The sequence below is a fragment of the Ranitomeya variabilis genome, chromosome 6 (genome assembly GCF_051348905.1).
Source record: "Ranitomeya variabilis isolate aRanVar5 chromosome 6, aRanVar5.hap1, whole genome shotgun sequence".
Taxonomy (NCBI): Eukaryota; Metazoa; Chordata; class Amphibia; order Anura; family Dendrobatidae; genus Ranitomeya; species Ranitomeya variabilis.
In genome coordinates, this window is record NC_135237.1 from 81,824,927 (window position 1) to 81,843,529 (window position 18,603).

The window sequence follows — 18,603 nt, forward strand, 5'->3', positions numbered from 1 at the left end:
AAAACCACCATAACTACTGTAAACCTAGGTACTAAAATAAATACACGAAACACATTATTTTGGTTGTCAAAATGGCCACAGCTTTTATTCAAATCACAGGATTAAATAATCACAGTAGGAGTCAGGTGGAGTGCTAGTACATTGGGATTCACAAGTACTGTGATATCTCCAGCTGTCTGACATACAGCACCAGGACAGACAGCCATAAAGGGGCGGCACGCACTGGCTTGCCATTCAAGCAGAGCCAGTAAACTTTCAGGGCACCAATGACCCTATTATCCTCACTCCTGTGCTTAACCACTGTGCCTGCCCCTGATTGATGTTACAATTACAATGTGCTTGAGGCTGGCCACCAAAGCCGAGCCTGCTCACCACCATGAGGTTTTACATCCTCTATTAGTTAAAATGAGTCCACCTTAACTTGTCTGCAACTTCCACCTGACTCCTAAACCGCAAAGCCATGACGGGTTATAAATTCCAAGTCTCATTTGCCACTTTTTTTTTAACAATTAAATCATCTTTGTAAACTTAAAAACTAGAAGTCCCTGCAAAAGCATTAATGGGACTAAACTTGGCAAACCTCCGACTCACAAAGAGTAATCCTACAGTGCTCAGGAGAGGAAAACCCCCCTGTGGAGGAAACCTCCAGGGAACCATGGCTGAAGGATTTCCCTTCCCTTGGGCTTAGAAGGTTACCGCAAATAATAACTCTTTATAGCCAATATACAATTGAACATGGTACAAGATATACAATGACAAATTCAAAAATACAATAAAACATTTATCATTATACAAGCAATAATTAAAAAGTTTAAGGACAAAGATTATAAACAGGGCGGGAGGGCGGGTAATGTTTCCTCCTGCCCATCCTGTGAGAGAAAGAGGGAGAGCCAGAGTTGCCTCCCCTATATAAGCCCCACCCTCCTCACAGTAATACACCAGGCACAAACATCTAAACTCCTTCCTCTTAAAGCAACAACACTCTTGTTTAAAATCTACACCGCAATACAAACAAAAGCTGCAGGAGTTCTCGGCCCACCCATCCCCATGTCCACCTCCGTCTAGTCTCCGGTGGTTTCTGTCATGGTGGCCATCAGTTGATCCCCGGCTGTCATGACAATTAAGTAAGTACAAGTGTGCTCGTCAGCAGGTTAACAGCAGCTCCTGGCTACAGCTCCACTCCACCTGCGATTGTTAGCGACAGGTCTTGGTTGTAATTCACAGCCATCGCTTGCCGGGTGGGTCCCTCCATACACCTGCTTCCGACTTGCGCCATATATATAAGGCGCATGTCGTGAAGGGGATAATTTGGCCTCACTGGTGTTCCTGTAATCTTACTATAGTAGGAACAAAAACTGCTACAACATTGTGTTATGCACATAAAACGTTGGGGGTCAGCTCATTTATTTACAAGATATATCAAGATATACCGTATGTTAAGTAGAAGAATTCAGCGGTGAATCTCGAAAAAATTTTCCATGTTGGTGAATTGAAACAAGTAAGATGCTAAAAGTATAGTCCAAGTCTTAATTCTTAGTTATTGCCTTTGGTTAATCCCTGAAATTTATGACATTTTTAAACGAGAGTGTAAAATGTGCAGAGTTAATTACAAACTAAAAAGAAATCAAAATATAGAAACCTCAATGTTACGTACAGTTTGAATCTGAGAAGCATCAGTAGAGAGTCTGGTTGTTAAAGCTCCTGTGTTATTTTTCTTGTCATCAAACCAGGATATTTCCTAGCAAATAAAAAAAAAATATTGATGTTATAACCCGTACAGAAGAAGATATTGAACCTTCATGTTGACACTAACCTGACGCAACATTGCTTTGAATGCCAAATGCCTTAGACGCATAGTGAGAACTTCTCCTGATCTTCCAAACATGAAACCCTGATCAGAAAAAAACATGAATTATTTAAAGAACAATGTATTTAGAACAATGAGTAATTCTACAGGGTGGGCCATTTATATGGATACACCTGGGTGGGCCATATATATGGATAAACCTAAATAAAATGGGAATGGTTGGTGATATCAATTTCCAGTTTGTGGCACATTAGTATATGGAAGGGGGAAACTTTTCAAGATGGGTGGTGATGGTGACCATGGCGGCCATTTTGAAGTCAGCTGTGAAGTTTGGATCCAACTTTATAAATGGCCCACCAAGATGTATCCATATAAATGGCCCACCCTGTACAATGATAAAATTGGATTAATAAAGAAAGTGTCACATTGTCCTATCTGTGGACAGCATGGTATAGAGAAGGGGAAGCTGAGCAGAATGATATAAAGTATGTCAGAAAAGATTTAGTATATCTTATATTTTATTCTTTTAATTCCTTGGTGTTTGCATGTATATGAGTCCAGTGGGCGGTCCTAATCAGTCATTGGCAGCTATTTCTGCATGTCTAGCCATACTGGGAAGATTGGCAATCTCTGAGTAGGACTGCCCACTGGATTTATGCATACAAACATCAGGAATTTCAAAGAATAAAATGCAAGTTTTACTGAAACTTTTCCAACAAAAGTGCATATCAATTTGATCAGCTCCTCTTTCTTACATCTTACCTGCAGATCAGGTACGAGTTACAATGTGACAGGTTCCCTTTAAGACAATATAACACTAATAATAATTAGCGGAAAGTGCAAAAACCAATAGATTGTATAATAAAAATATAAAGGAAAATCTGAATAGATGTAAAGGAATTGTGAAAGACATTTTTTTAATAACAATTGTCTGTGCAGCCAGCCACTCTCAACCTCCAGCATTTCTTCTCTAAACTATTTTCTCAGCATTCCACATTATGAACCGAGACTATTATCCTACATTGAGGAGAGACAGACAATGCCATGTTGTGAACTGTTAAATGGCAGATCACTGAATCACCAGCAATTTACAGTATTTATAAGGAATCTGTCGGCAGGTTTTTGCTCTGTAATCTGAAGACAGCATGAGGTAGAGGTTAAAACACAGATTTCAGCAATGCCTCTCTTATCAAGCTCTGTGGTTTTGTTTGCTTGCAATGATTGTGATATGTATGTACCTCACTGCCTATGGACATTATATATACAGGTCCTGGGGAGGGCGGGGTCCTAGAAAGCGGCCAGTCATAGAATTCAGCTGTGTGTGGTTTGTCCTTTGTGCTCTGAATTCAGACATTCTGATCTTCTGTTGCCGGACCCTGGATTTGCCTATTGACTACCCATTTCTCTTACACCTTTTGCCTTGACGCGCTCTGTCCTTGAAATTCTGACTCTGGTCTGTAACCTGACTATGCCTTTGTCTCTTCCCTTTGTTTATAAGGTACCCTCCTTGCTCTTGACCTTGGACTCCTTTGCTATCCTGACTCATGGCTTGCCCATGAGCAGTGACTCTGTCACAGATTCACCTTCATTCCACAGCACTGAGCATGAACTCTCTGCTATAAAGAGTGAGATGGAGCATATGATAACTTGAGGCTTCACACTATTCAGAGTGGATCACTTTCTGTGTTGTGGAGTGATGAAGTGCCTCTAGGCATCCTGGGAACTTTAAGTCGGGTTGCTTTCCACTGATTTTTCAACAGAAAATATGCAATTTGCATGCCAAGCACAAGGTTGCTTGGTACATAAATTACTTTGACTAATGATTTTTTTAAATAAATTATATTTGGATCGTATGTTATTTTTGTCATTACTAACAAGCTAAAATAGAAAGTAGTGGTGAAATCTGATGAAAGATACTTTTTAAATACAAAAAACTGGGTTTATAGAAAAGGATCACCAACTTACCTGTAAGAAGTAAGTAAAAAAAGACACAAAACCAATTACTGCAAACATTATACAATATAAATTGGATTCTCTTTTTATTCTATCCGGATCATCATATCCAAAGAGCTGTCAAAACAGGAAAAATAGTTATCATCCAGGATGTAGAAAACAGAGGAGAAAGAAAGCCTCAGCATATAGGAGCAGATCTGAAGGTTGGGTAATAACAAAACATCCTGCTTATGGATAATATGATTGGCAGGTATCTTTTTTGCTGCACAGTATGACTACATTATAATTTATTTTCAATTCTTTTGATTAAGTAACTTTATAATTTTGTCAGTTTCCTCTATTCAATGGTTGTAAAAGAAATCTAAATATAATCCTTTTCACATCACGTACATGAGATTTATTCGTCCCTATGTCTTCTTACATCAAAAGCAAGATGGGAACATGACTACTACCATGGATCTCCTGTACATCATGTGATTGGGTGACGAAACGTAGGTAGGGCTGATGGCTGAGTTTGCCTCTGGAACTTTCATTCTTAAATGCTTTTAATACTGCAACTTTTGTAAGAAAATAAGGACAAATTCTTGCACATTCCATGGCTCTATCCCACTAGGGTCTCTGATTCTTAAAGCTTATTTACAGAGACAGGAGGAGAAACTCTAGAAAGAGCAAGGCAGAGAAACTGGCATTCAACCGGGATGTTTGTAAATTTCTATGGTCGTATTGGGTGGCAAATAGAGACATCTGGAATTCTGTATTCCCCATTCTTTATTGAGTTGCAGCCCATAAGACTGTTGGAATATTGTAAGAAAAGGAAGGATGGTAACTCTGTCCTAAAAGTTTTGTGGCTTCTCAAAACGTTGTTGATTCAGCTCTGGTCAAAACACCGTGTTGTGTCGTTTTACACTTGTTCTTGGATTATTCTGATGCTGTCATCTGTAGAGGACTGAAACCAATTAGGTCTTCTGTGTAAAAGCTAGAACAGCCCTCTGACATACCCTGTAGAATCAGGAGGGTCATATGACCAACTCAACTCTTCCTTAAGAAGAAGGGCATGCATCCTGTGTCACTCTTTACATGGTTACCAGATAGGAAGTTATCGTGATGTATGTACTGCATTTGCAGGATTAATACGGTCCGGAGAGTATAAACAAGACTTTTTATTTACTCCAACGCATGTCGGTGGCGTCTTTATCAGGGTTAAAGAAAACAAAGTGTGAATGTAAAACCTTGTTTAAAACGTTCTCGTTAAACACAGTGTCTGCAATTTGAGATTCTGGTTTGGCTTTTATCCTAAGTCATGTGACATGGCTTGTTAAAGGGTCAACATTGACTGGTAGGATTGCTACTTCCAATAGGTGGCACAAGAGTTCTAGTCCTCTTCCTCTTTGAAGCGACAATTTGCATATTTCCCAGAGGAGCATTGCGGCTTTAAGTCTCCTCATCTCAGCATGCTTAACATGTCACTCTCCGCAAGGAGAAACTATACTTCATGGATCCTCATTAATCCTGCAACCCACACATCATGACAACCTCTGATCTGATAAATTGCTACCTGGAAGAAACTTTCCTTGAGCCACGAGGCTGTAGCAATTGCATATTAGGCTTCCATAGGTGGTGTGTCCTCACGCAATCCTCACAGGTGAGCCCTACTCTCACTCTCACCACTACTCTGCTGCTTACGGTACTGCCCTACCTGTGCACTTCTGTTCCATTCGCAATTCCTCAATCTTTACATGGTTTCATTATTCTCCTTACTTTAAGTTTGAAAGGATATTCTAATCTAAAGAAAATATGTCTTGGTCACATGTTAGCTTTAAGGTAGGTATATGAATATGTGAACTACAATAGTATTATTACTAGTATTTTTCTTTACACTGTTACCAAGGTTAGTGAAACATGTTCTGCCATTTTACTTGGATCTCATAATTTACTTACAGCAATTATTTTGGCAAAAAAGATGCAAAATGCCGGATGACTTCCACCATTAATTAGTGACGCAAGAATCCCAACCAAAATATAAGGCCATTCAGACTGGTTAAGCTTCATAATTTTAAAGAAGGAAACATTGGGAATACTGTCCTGGAAAAAGAAAATAGTTCAGACATATTATAATCTTTCATAATCTTATATTTGTGGAATTGCCAGAGATTACTTAAACTTAATTTCCCCTATTTTAAATTCTTCCTTCCCTCCAAATTTATCAGTCAGGGGAGAATTGAGAGGTCCCCATACACATAAACTTGTTTGTCCCTCCAACTTTGCTCATGTGTGCATGGCCTCCTTTTCGATAATGCTTAATGATGGTCATTTACTAACGGGTACTGTGAAACAGTGGGTTAAATAGAAACAAATAGGATCTGTTATTGAATCAGTAATTAGCCTTAAAGAGTTTGCCCACTACAAAGACGACCCCTGCTCAATTACCAATGCTCCCCCATGGAGCATAATAACAGCCTGTTCTCACCTCTGGTGCCAACAATGCTGGTGCCAGGTCTCCAGTGACATTGTTATGTGATGTGAGCCCTGCAGCCAATCAGCAGTGGCTTCACTCTCACTTCCTTCAGAAGTACCTGACATCCAGAGGAAGTCAGAGAGCAGCAGTATTTCTCACTTCTTGCAGATGTCAGTTTCATGCAAAGGAAGTGAGAGTGAAGGAGCCGCTGATTGGCTGCAGAGCTCACGTGACATAATGTCACACAAGTGTCGGGGGACCTGGTACCAACATTACTGGAAAGTGACCAGCAGTGGAGGCCGGTATTATTTTCCATAGGGGACCAGAGTATGAAAATTAAGAAGTGGTTATCCAAGTAGTGAACAAACCCTTTAAGCTGGTTTTAACAATTTTTTAGATAGGTCAATAATTCCATAACTATGAACGCTCATTTCTAATTATCAGTCCATCGAAATAGGATGAGGCTAACAATTACCCGACAATGAGCAAACTACTAGTGTTTTTATGTGAATTTTTAATAAAGTCTGTGCAATATATATTCATTCAAGGTAGGATCTGTAGGTTTTCACGATTAGTATTCTTACCACTGAGTGCAATGTATTATTGTGGCAGCATTTGTAAATCTGAGCAATGTGAATGTAAATTGAGACTAGTTCAAGATAAAAGAAAAGTCTCAGTATTTGGATTCAAGGGTCTGTCCACGGTTTAACAATCCCTTTTGAATTCCCAGAGTGTTGCAAAAATAAATTAAAAAAACCCAGAATTTCACTTCCTTGATGTGTGCCTTTTCTACGAAGACAGAACTGTGTCCCCCACCTGTTTCCTGGCATTAACAATCGGAGGGAGGTGATCGGCTGCAGCCTTCACATTTTGTTTGAGAGGAAGAAACAGTGACGTCTACACAAGATGTTGCTGCCAAGAGGCCTGCGGGAGACACGGTTCTGAGTACGGTGGATTGCAGTTGGTTCAGGAGGGGAATATCTATGTTTTATTTTATTAACACTCTGAATCCATTCATAAAGGAATGTAAAGTACGGGATAACCACTATACAGTGGCCTCCATCGTGCTACTGACCGGGCGCACTTCTCTGTGCCCTGTCGAGGCCAGAGCAAAGTACTGTAAGGGAAAGGGCAAAGAGCGCCAATGACTAATAGGTAAAGGTCGCGCAAGTGCACTACAGTGCTTTGCTCTGCCCTCGGCAGGACAGAGAGAAGTGCGCCTACGAAGGAGCACAGTGAGAAACACTGTGTGGATGAAGTAGGTCGTGTCATCCACGAAGCAAGGAAGGAGAACGATGATCATAAGAAGAGAGGAGGCATCGAACCAAGACCAGAGATGCCTCTGATAAATGGTATTTTTTGTGCTTTGCATAAGGAATTGGAGACATTCATACATCATACTAGTATGCTGTAAAATAGGGCTTAAACATGCTGGCCGTACTTTGGGGAAAATCTGGTGACAGGTTCCCTTTAAGGTCTTACCTCTTCTTCATTCTCTGCTTCATTTTCATCTTCTTCTTTGTTCTCTTTTATGCCATTTTTCATAGGGGAGTTCGGGCACTTTATCGATAATTGCTTTTTGGGTATTCCATTTTCTGACTCTTTTATTTCACTACTGTCTTCTGCTCCTTGTATAAACTGTTAAAAAAATAGCATAAATCATCAAGCCACTGACACCTTGCCATTTAAAAATCTCCTTCAGAGTTTGCTACAATCTATGTTTTTACATTTCTGACATGTGCAACGTTAACTGTACTTGCGAACAAATCATGCAACTTAATTTTAGTGTTTTGTGTGCCATGATTGCAGATATTGACGGTGCGGACATATTGCCTGTATGCCTACAGCCTTTTAGTCCTATTCTTTACGTTATCAACAAAGCTTCCCACTGTGTCCCAAACTTTGTTTCTGGTCTGATTCTGGCAACACAGGTGATCTCTTATATCTAATTCTGTCTGTAAATGTCTGATATGGAATTTTGATGTATAAAATCAATATTTGTATATGGGACTACTTATTTATTATTTAACGTCCTGCATTACTTCACAACATTACATCACAACCTTTTTTCTGCCAGGGGCCATTTGGATATTTATACCATATTTCAGAGGCACAATAAAGAAAAAAGGATGGTCAGCTTATCAACATGGTATGTTCTCCCAGGTATAGTCCAGAGTCACTCATGGATCAGGGCAAAGCAGCCACAACTGAGACAAACATGGAGAGGTTGGATCCAGCGAAGAGGCTGTACATTTTCTATATATAGAATGTAGCTTTTATTGCGCCATTTAAAAAACAAATCCAATCTCTGTTTGGGCACATGAGGTACCAGAAGAAAGATCAACTTGTTTTGACTTGCGTCTTAGTCATGATCTTTCTTCTGGTGCCTCATCTGTATATGTGCCCAAACACAGGTTGAAGTTGTTTTTAAATGGCGCAATAACAGCTACATATTATATCTATAGCATCACTTAGACGCAAGCCGAAACGCTTTGATCTTTCTTCTGGTACCTGATTTATATATGTGCCCAAACACAGACTGTAATTGTTTTTAACCCCTTCACCCCCGGAGCTTTTTCCGTTTTTTCATTTTCGTTTTTCGCTCCCCTCCTTCCCAGAGCCATAACTTTTTTATTTTTCTGTCAATTTGGCCATGTGAGGGCTTATTTTTTGCGGGACGAGTTGTACTTTTGAACGACATCATTGGTTTTACCATGTCGGGTACTAGAAAACGGGAAAAAAATTCCAAGTGCAGTGAAATTGCAAAAAAAGTGCAATCCCACACTTGTTTTTTGCTTCGCTATTTTGCTAGTTTCACTAAATGCTAAAACTGACCTGCCATTATGATTCTCCAGGTCAGTACGAGTTCATAGACACCTAACATGACTAGGTTATTTTTCACCTAAGTGGTGAAAAAAAATTCCAAACTTTGCAAAAAAAAAAAATAAAAAAAAAATTGCACCATTTTCCGATACTCGTAGCGTCTTTATTTTTCGTGATCTGGGGTCAGGTGAGGGCTTATTTTTTGCGTGCCGAGCTGGCGTTTTTAATGATAGCATTTTGGTGCAGATACGTTCTTTCGATCGCCCGTTATTGCATTTTAATGCAATATCGCGGCGACCAAAAAAACGTAATTCTGGCGTTTCGATTTTTTTCTCATTACACCATTTAGCAATCAGGTTAATGCTTTTTTTTTCTTGATAGATCGGGCGATTCTGAACACGGCGATACCAAATATGTGTAGGTTTGATTTTTTTTTTATTGATTTATTTTGATTGGGGCGAAAGGGGGGTGATTTAAACTTTTATATTTTTTTTATTTTTTTCACATTTTTTTTAACTTTTTTTTTTCACTTTTGCCATGCTTCTATAGCCTCCATGGGAGGCTAGAAGCAGGCACAACCCGATCGGCTCTGCTATGTAGCAGCGATCATAAGATCGCTGCTACACAGCAGAATTACAGGTGTGCTGTGAGCGCCGACCACAGGGGGGCGCTCACAGCTGCCGAGGATCAGTAACCATAGAGGTCTCAAGGACCTCTATGGTTACCATTTAGAAGCATCGCCGACCTCCGATCATGTGACGGGGGTCGGCGATGCGCTCATATCCGGCCGCCCGGCCGGATGCGGTAGTTAAATGCCGCTGTCTGCGTTTGACAGCGGCATTTAACTAGTTAATGGGCGCGGGCGGATCGCGATTCCGCTCGCGCTCATTGCGCGCACATGTCAGCTGTACAAAACAGCTGACATGTCGCGGCTTTAAGGTGGGCTCGCCGCCGGAGCCCACCTTAAAGCGGGGGTTCTGCCAGCTGACGTACTATTCCGTCAGCTGGCAGAAAGGGGTTAAAGGGCGCAATAAAAGCTACATTTTTTATATAGGAAACTTTCAGCTTCTTTGCAGGATCAAAACTCTCCTTGTTTGTTATCCTTCAGGGGCAGTACAGATCATGCGCTAACTTCGCCCACAAAGTATGTAATCTTTTATTACATATGCCTAAGCATTTAGTAGTGAATATTGTGTGCATGTGCTCATAGACCAAGAAGAAACTGAAAGGCTGGCGGCCATCAATACACAGTTACCGACCCAAGCACTGCTTTCCTAGGGAATCTGTCCGGGGGGCCAGAGAGAAGAGGTCATCATTGGCCATAAATGGCCAGCAGGCCTGCAGTTCCCACCCCTGCTGTAACTAGTAGTGGGAAGCCATACATGACCTGCACCACCGATTTTAGATTTTGTTTGCATAGATTCAAGCGATTAGCCAAATGGCCGAGTCTACTGTACCTGTGCTGTTGCAAGGTTGTAATATATTCCTTTTATGTCCATTAATTCTGAATGAGTACCTTGCTCACTCACTGTGCCATTTTGTACCACCACAATTAGATCCGCTGTCCAAACTGTACTAAGTCGATGGGCGAACACAATTGTTGTCCGCCCTTTACTGGCCTGAAAATAATGCAATAAATATAAATATAAAACGTAAACTACCCAACAGTGTGTTTTGGTAGAATACCTTCATCAAAATGCTATTATTTTGGTTCACAAAATGTTCATCATTCATACCTTATCTAAAGCAGCCTGCACAATTGATTCACTTTCAGTATCTAGAGCAGAAGTGGCCTCATCCAGGAGAAGTATCTTAGGATTTCTCACTAAAGCTCTGGCTATTGCTATTCTTTGCTTTTGGCCACCACTTAACTGTGCCCCTCTTTCTCCAACAAGAGTTTCAAATTTCTGAAATGGAAAAGATTAAAAAAGATAAAAAATATTTAATGCAAAACAAAGAAAGAATTTCTCAAGCTTCACAAATTATGGCAATTGAAATCTTAACCACTACCACTGTCAATCAATGAACACATGATGAACTGGACACGCGATGCAATAGTGGTTGCAGCAGAGCCTAATAAAAAAAAAGTCTTTTTTTCACATTCTGAATCTCTCTGTTAAAAGTATTTGGTACCTAACGTGTTAACTTTTGTTAAATCCAAGTGGGTGTTATCAGATATTTTAAACTAGGGGTGGGTACTTCTCCCTGCATGAGGTATCCATTCATACTCAGGAATAGTGTTGAGCATTCCGATACCGCAAGTATCGGGTATCGGCCGATACTTGCGGTATCGGAATTCCGATACCGGGATTCCGATACTTGCCGCGTATCGGATACCGGAATCGGAAGTTCCAAGATTCAAAATGCAAAAATTCAGCCAATGAGAATGATTCCAAGTGTGGGCACATCCTGTTTAGCATGGAGGGCATGAAACTACTGGCAAGGCTGTGATTGGCTGCTGAAATGATGTCATGATGCAGTTTAAAAGTCGCTGGCGCCATTTTGCGATCACTCTGCTGTGAATTCAGTTAGTGACAGGACGCTGTTTGCTGACTGAGGGACAGTTTAGAGATAGCGATTTGCTTCTTTGTGCTTTCCAAAGGCTAATTTAGCAACCGCTGTGTTCACCTACTATTCACCTTGCTTTTGCCTTGTAGCGCTGTTTTCACAGTGATCTGCAAGGTCTGTGTGTGTGTGTGTGTGTGAGTGCAGCCCACTCTCTAGTCTGAGTGCAGCCACATAGGCCATCCATAGCTGGTTGTATTCAGTTCAGGGAGGGTGGTTCATTGCCTCATACTGTTCTTTTTTTTTTTTCTTTTCAAGTAGTGTAGTCTGCTGCTAATTTATTCAAAAAAATCCTATTAGTGTCTTTCCACCCGTCTCCAGCTAATTTGTGGAAAAACACTACATAGGATAACGTAGAGGAGGGTTTTTGGGCCTTGCAGCGCCGTTTACGGCTGTCTGCACGGTCTCCGTGTGACTGCAGCTCGCCCTGTAGTCTGTGAGCAGCCATAGCCTGGTTGTCTCCAGCTCAGGGTTGTTCACTGCGTCATACCGCCAAATCAATTTTCATTTTGTTTTAAGTAGTGCAGGCTGCTGCACATTTTTTCCAAAAATTCCTATTAGTGTCTTTCCACCCGTCTCCAGCTAATTTGTGGAAAAACACTATATAGGATAACGTAGAGGAGGGTTTTTGGGCCTTGCAGCGCCGTTTACGGCTGTCTGCACGGTCTCCGTGTGACTGCAGCTCGCCCTGTAGTCTGTGAGCAGCCATAGCCTGGTTGTCTCCAGCTCAGGGTTGTTCACTGCGTCATACCGCCAAATCAATTTTCATTTTGTTTTAAGTAGTGCAGGCTGCTGCACATTTTTTCAAAAAAATCCTATTAGTGTCTTTCCACCCGTCTCCAGCTAATTTGTGGAAAAACACTATATAGGATAACGTAGAGGAGGGTTTTTGGGCCTTGCAGCGCCGTTTACGGCTGTCTGCACGGTCTCCGTGTGACTGCAGCTCGCCCTGTAGTCTGGGAGCAGCCATAGCCTGGTTGTCTCCAGCTCAGGGTTGTTCACTGCATCATACCGCCAAATTAATTTTCATTTTGTTTTAAGTAGTGCAGGCTGCTGCACATTTTTTCAAAAAAATCCTATTAGTGTCTTTCCACCCGTCTCCAGCTAACTTATGGAAAAACACTACATAGGATAACGTAGAGGAGGGTTTTTGGGCCTTGCAGCGCCGTTTACGTCTGTCTGCACGGTCTCCGTGTGACTGCAGCTCTATCCGTTGTCAGTTCAGCCCCCCAAAAATAAATAAATAATAAAGTTCACCAAACACACCAGTTACACCACTTTACATTTGTGTAGGCCACATTAGCTCATATTAAAGTCTAGTCCACACTTTAGAAAATTAGTGTTTCTTATACCTGTTAGGAGGAGTTGCTCAGGAATAAGCACACAAAGCCGTTAGTACTTTTCTGCTTATCTTTATCAGTCAACCAAGATGAAGAAGGCAGTGAGTAAGGCACGTGGGCGTGGGCGTGGGCGCGGAGCAGGGAGGGGACGTGGGGATTCTGTGCCTGCTGCGGGCACCGGTGACTCATCAGCACCCACTTTCACCAGGCAACAGTCATTCATGCGCAGCTTTGTGTCAGAGCGCCGTACACCGCTGCTGCGTGAAGACCAAATTGAAGCCGTTGTCGGATGGATGGCAGCTAATGCATCAACTTCAATTAGTGCCACATCCTCTCAGACACAGAGCACTGGAGAGCAGCCATCTGTCTCTTCACCACCTGCCAAATTGCCCAGGCAGACAGAGAGCCCAGGACAGGAGCCGTCTCTACTTCTGTTCTCTGAATCTCTTGGCTTGGAAACGGGGCCAGCCAAGCAGCATTGGAGAAATGGAAGAAGAGGCAGGGTGCAGTGATGCCCAACAGCTTTTTCTCTCTTCCTCTGAAGAGGCGGGTGGGCCAGTGGCTCCGGTCACCACATCGCAGGCCGCATCAGCTGATGATGACACTCAGGTGCCACTTACTGGTGCGTGCTCTGCTGCTGAGACTACCCAGGAGGAGCAGTTGGGGGCAGAGGGTAGTGTAGATGATGAGGTCCTTGACCCATCTTGGCGTGAGGGACAGGAAGGTGGTGGGAGCAGCTCTAAGGAAGAGATTCCCCGTACGGCCCAAAGAGGGAGAGGGAGGGGGAAGACTGCGGATCCTGCAGCCTCCGCTTTGGCACCCGTTAGGAGCATGTCTCTTCCAAAAGCCAAAAAGGGCGCTCCCAAGACTTGCAGTGCCTGGTCCTTTTTTGACACAGTTGCAGATGACATTTGCTATGTCAGATGCAAGGTGTGTCATCAAAAAGTCAAAAGAGGTCGAAATGTCAGCAACCTCAATACCTCCAACATGTGGAAACATGTGCGCAACAGGCACCCGGCGGAGTTAGAAAAACACACTGAAGAGCTAGGCCAACCAACAGCGGCAGCTACCACCTCTTCAGCTCGTGTTGCCTCTTCCTCTAGCTCACACGCAGCTGGTTCGGCTTCCTCCCAGGATCGCCGTGGAAGAACCTCTGGCCCTGTTGTCCAGAGACCCGCTGTAATTCCACCCGCAGCACCACTTTCCCAGTCATCCACACACTCCCAGCCCAGTCTACAGCCATCGGTAGTACAGGCATGGGAGAAAAGGCGGCCTTTCTCGTCAAACCACCCACGAGCACAGGCTCTGACTGCAGGCATTGCCAAACTTCTGTCACTGGAAATGCTGTCATTCAGGCTGGTGGAGACTGACAGCTTCCGTGACTTGATGTCATTGGCAGTCCCACAGTACAATGTGCCCAGCCGCTTTTACTTCAGCAGGCAAGCCGTCCCTGCCCTGCACAAGCATGTGGAGGGACACATAAAACACGCGCTACTGAACGCCGTCAGTAGCAAGGTCCACCTCACCACCGATGCGTGGACCAGTCAACATGGACAGGGGCGATACCTTTCCCTCACTGCCCATTGGGTTAATGTAGTTGAGCCGGGTACAGACCGTGCGAGTGGCGCAGGACGTGTCCTGCCCACTCCAAGGATTGCAGGAATCCATTCTGTACGCATTGACTCCTCCTCTTACACCAGTTCCTCAGAATCATCGCTGCAGGAGCCGTCACAGTCCACCTCCACATGGACCCGTGATGAACGTGTACCTGTTACGACCGACATGAGCACAGCCGTGGCCAAACGTCAACAGGCCGTCTTGAAATTAATTTTTTTGGGGAATCGTAGCCACACAGCGCAGGAGCTCTGGAATGCCATCAAGCAGGAGAGCGATGTGTGGTTTGTGCCAGCGAATCTCCAGCCAGGCATGGTAGTGTGTGATAATGGCCGAAATCTGGTGGCAGCTCTGGGCCTCGGCAACCTCACTCACATCCCATGTCTGGCACATGTGCTCAATTTGGTCGTGCAGAGCTTTTTGAGGGACTATCCGGATCTTGATGCACTGCTGCACAAGGTCCGCCTAGAGTGTGCTCACTTGCGGCGTTCCAGCACGGCAAAAGCGCGCATTGCGGCTCTGCAGCGCCGACACCGCCTGCCGGAACATCGCATCATATGTGACCTACCTACCAGGTGGAATTCCACATTACATATGTTGGAGCGGTTGTGTGAGCAGCAGCAAGCTGTAATGGAGTACCAGCTGCTTCAGGCGCAAAGAAGTCGCACTCAGCGCCGTACAGACTTCACAACCACAGAGTGGGCCACTATGAATGACGTCTGCCAGGTTTTGCGTCCCTTTGATTATTCCACGCGGATGGCGAGTGCAGATGATGCACTAGTCAGCATGACTGTCCCCCTTATCTGCCTGCTTGAAAAATCACTGCAAGCGCTAAGGGATGATGTTGTGGAAGAGGTGGAGGATGAGGATTCACCATTTCCATCATCTTCTGGACAGTCAGCGCCACGTGGTTCCTCACAAACGCGTAGGCAGGGGACAGTTTGTGAGGAGGATGAGGAGGAGTCAATGGAGGAGGAAGACATCCGTCCAGAGGAGGGAGTTACCGAATTGTCCAGTACTCAGTGTGTACAGCGAGGGTGGGGTGATGACGAGCGGGCAGATATCACGCCTCCAGCAGGGGACAGCGTTTCTTGGGCAGTTGGCAGTCTGCAGCACATGGTGGATTACATGCTGCAGTGCCTGAGAAACGACCGCCGCATCGCCCACATTCTCAACATGTCTGATTATTGGGTGTTCACCCTCCTCGATCCTCGCTACCGGGACAACGTAGAAAGCCTCATCACAACGTTGAACCGGGAGCGAAAAATGCGGGAGTACCAAGACACACTGGTCAATTCCATCATCTTCTCCATTCCAACTGAGAGAAGTGCTGCTAGTGCATTCCAAAGCAGCTCAGTGCGTCCAGGCAGTGGTGGAGGCTCTGCACAAAGAGGGAGCAGAAGCAGTGCCTCTGCCCAAGGCAAGACCAGTATGGCCCAACTGTGGCACAGTTTTCTGTGCCCCCCACAAAAGTCTACACCATCACAGACGGCTCCAGTCAGCAGGAGGCAACGGTTCCGTCAGATGGTGACAGACTACATGTCTTGCCCTCTTGCTGTACTCCCAGACGGCTCTTCCCCTTTCAAGTTTTGGGTCTCAAAGCTGGATACATGGCCAGAGCTAAGCCAGTATGCATTGGAGGTGCTGTCTTGCCCTGCGGCCAGTGTATTATCGGAACGTGTCTTTAGTGCTGCAGGTGGTGTACTAACTGACCGTCGCATGCGACTATCCTCCGATAACGTTGACCGGCTTACTTTCCTGAAAATGAACAAGGCCTGGATCTCGCAGGAATTTGCCACTCCTCCTCCTGATTAAATAATTAGGTCACTGTATACGTTATCCAGGTCTCCTGTTGTGTTCATCTTTCTACCACCCGAACTTAAATTCCTGGGCTCCAACACCGCCAGTTGAGGCTCAGAAGTGCCGTCTGCACAGTCAAAACATACGACCCAGTGTTATTGGGTTTCAGTAACGTCAGCTGATCCCCAGCTGTGTAGCCGGCAATGTGTCATGCGACCGCCACGCTGACACAACAACTGAAATGTAAGGGAATCTGTCCCCCCCCCAAGGCGTTTGTTACTGAAAGAGCCTCCTTGTGCAGCAGTAATGCTGCACAAGGAAAAGGTAGCTATTTTGGTTTAGCTCCTTGCACACGCAGAACTTAACACTTATAAAATGTGTCCACTGATACCGTAAAACCGTCCCGGAGGTGGGACTTTCCTTCGTAATATGACGCAGCACAGCCGTCATTCCTCCCCCCCCGGCGCCGCGCCCCGGCTCCTCAGCGTTGTTTGATTCCGTCACGGAGCCTGCGCTGTTATGTTATCCCGTGGCCAGGCACACTTAGCTGTTATGACCCCAATGGCGAGGGTCTCAGAGGTACGTGGAAGTCTGCAGAATACAAAAATCCAGCTCATAGGGCAGTGGTAACTGGGTTGACCATATATCTACTCCTAACGCCAACACTAGAAGTAGCCGGGGATCATTCCTACGTTGATTCTAGATGACACGCTCCAGCCGGAGAATCTAGCTACCCCTAGTAGAGGAAAACAAAAGACCTTTCTTGCCTCCAGAGAAGGGGACCCCAAAGCTGGATAGAAGCCCCCCACAAATAATAACGGTGAGGTAAGAGGAAATGACAAACACAGAAATGAACCAGGTTTAGCACAGAGAGGCCCGCTTACTGATAGCAGAATAAAGAAAGGTAACTTATATGGTCAACAAAAACCCTATCAAAATCCACACTGGAAATTCAAGAAGCCCCGAACCGTCTAACGGTCCGGGGGGAGAACACCAGCCCCCTAGAGCTTCCAGCAAAGGTCAGGATATAGATTTGGAACAAGCTGGACAAAAATACAAAACCAAAACAAATAGCAAAAAGCAAAAGGCAGACTTAGCTGATATAACTGGAACCAGGATCAGTAGACAAGAGCACAGCAGACTAGCTCTGATAACTACGTTGCCAGGCATTGAACTGAAGGTCTAGGGAGCTTATATAGCAACACCCCTAACTAACGACCCAGGTGCGGATAAAAGGAATGACAGAAAAACCAGAGTCAAAAAACTAGTAACCACTAGAGGGAGCAAAAAGCAAATTCACAACAGTACCCCCCCCTTAGTGAGGGGTCACCGAACCCTCACCACGACCACCAGGGCGATCAGGATGAGCGGCATGAAAGGCACGAACTAAATCGGCCGCATGAACATCAGAGGCGACCACCCAGGAATTATCCTCCTGACCATAGCCCTTCCACTTGACCAGGTACTGAAGCCTCCGCCTGGAGAGGCGAGAATCCAAGATCTTCTCCACCACGTACTCCAACTCGCTCTCAACCAACACCGGAGCAGGAGGCTCAGCAGAAGGAACTACAGGCACAATGTACCGCCGCAACAAGGACCTATGAAATACATTGTGAATAGCAAACGACACAGGAAGATCCAGACGAAAAGATACAGGATTAAGGATTTCCAATATCTTGTAAGGCCCAATAAAACGAGGTTTAAATTTGGGAGAGGAGACCTTCATAGGAACAAAGCGGGAAGAAAGCCATACCAAATCCCCAACGCGTAGTCGGGGACCCACACCGCGGCGGCGGTTGGCAAAGCGCTGAGCCCTCTCCTGTGACAACTTCAAGTTGTCCACCACATGATTCCAGATCCGCTGCAACCTATCTACCACAGAATCCACCCCAGGACAGTCAGAAGGCTCCACATGACCCGAAGAAAAGCGAGGATGGAAACCAGAGTTGCAGAAAAAAGGCGAAACCAAGGTGGCGGAACTAGCCCGATTATTAAGGGCAAACTCAGCCAACGGCAAGAATGTCACCCAATCGTCCTGATCAGCAGAGACAAAACACCTCAAATAAGCCTCCAAAGTCTGATTGGTTCGCTCCGTCTGTCCATTAGTCTGAGGATGGAAAGCAGACGAAAACGACAAATCAATGCCCATCCTACTACAAAAGGATCGCCAGAACCTAGAAACGAACTGGGATCCTCTGTCTGACACAATATTCTCAGGGATGCCGTGCAAACGAACCACGTTCTGG

The 18,603-nt window shown here is 44.5% G+C and overlaps 1 protein-coding gene across 1 annotated transcript in view; it reads right to left on the minus strand.

Moving 5' to 3' along the window:
* LOC143781838 (ATP-binding cassette sub-family B member 5-like) overlaps positions 1–18,603 on the minus strand; it is a 183,200-nt gene that overhangs the window by 14,985 nt on the left and 149,612 nt on the right. The window contains exons 14-20 of the mRNA XM_077268722.1: positions 10,775–10,945; positions 10,496–10,657; positions 7,698–7,853; positions 5,699–5,842; positions 3,773–3,877; positions 1,814–1,891; positions 1,655–1,738 (exon numbers count right to left, since the gene is read on the minus strand). Coding sequence (XP_077124837.1) covers positions 1,655–1,738; positions 1,814–1,891; positions 3,773–3,877; positions 5,699–5,842; positions 7,698–7,853; positions 10,496–10,657; positions 10,775–10,945 — 900 coding nt within the window. The remainder of the gene's footprint in view (positions 1–1,654; positions 1,739–1,813; positions 1,892–3,772; positions 3,878–5,698; positions 5,843–7,697; positions 7,854–10,495; positions 10,658–10,774; positions 10,946–18,603) is intronic.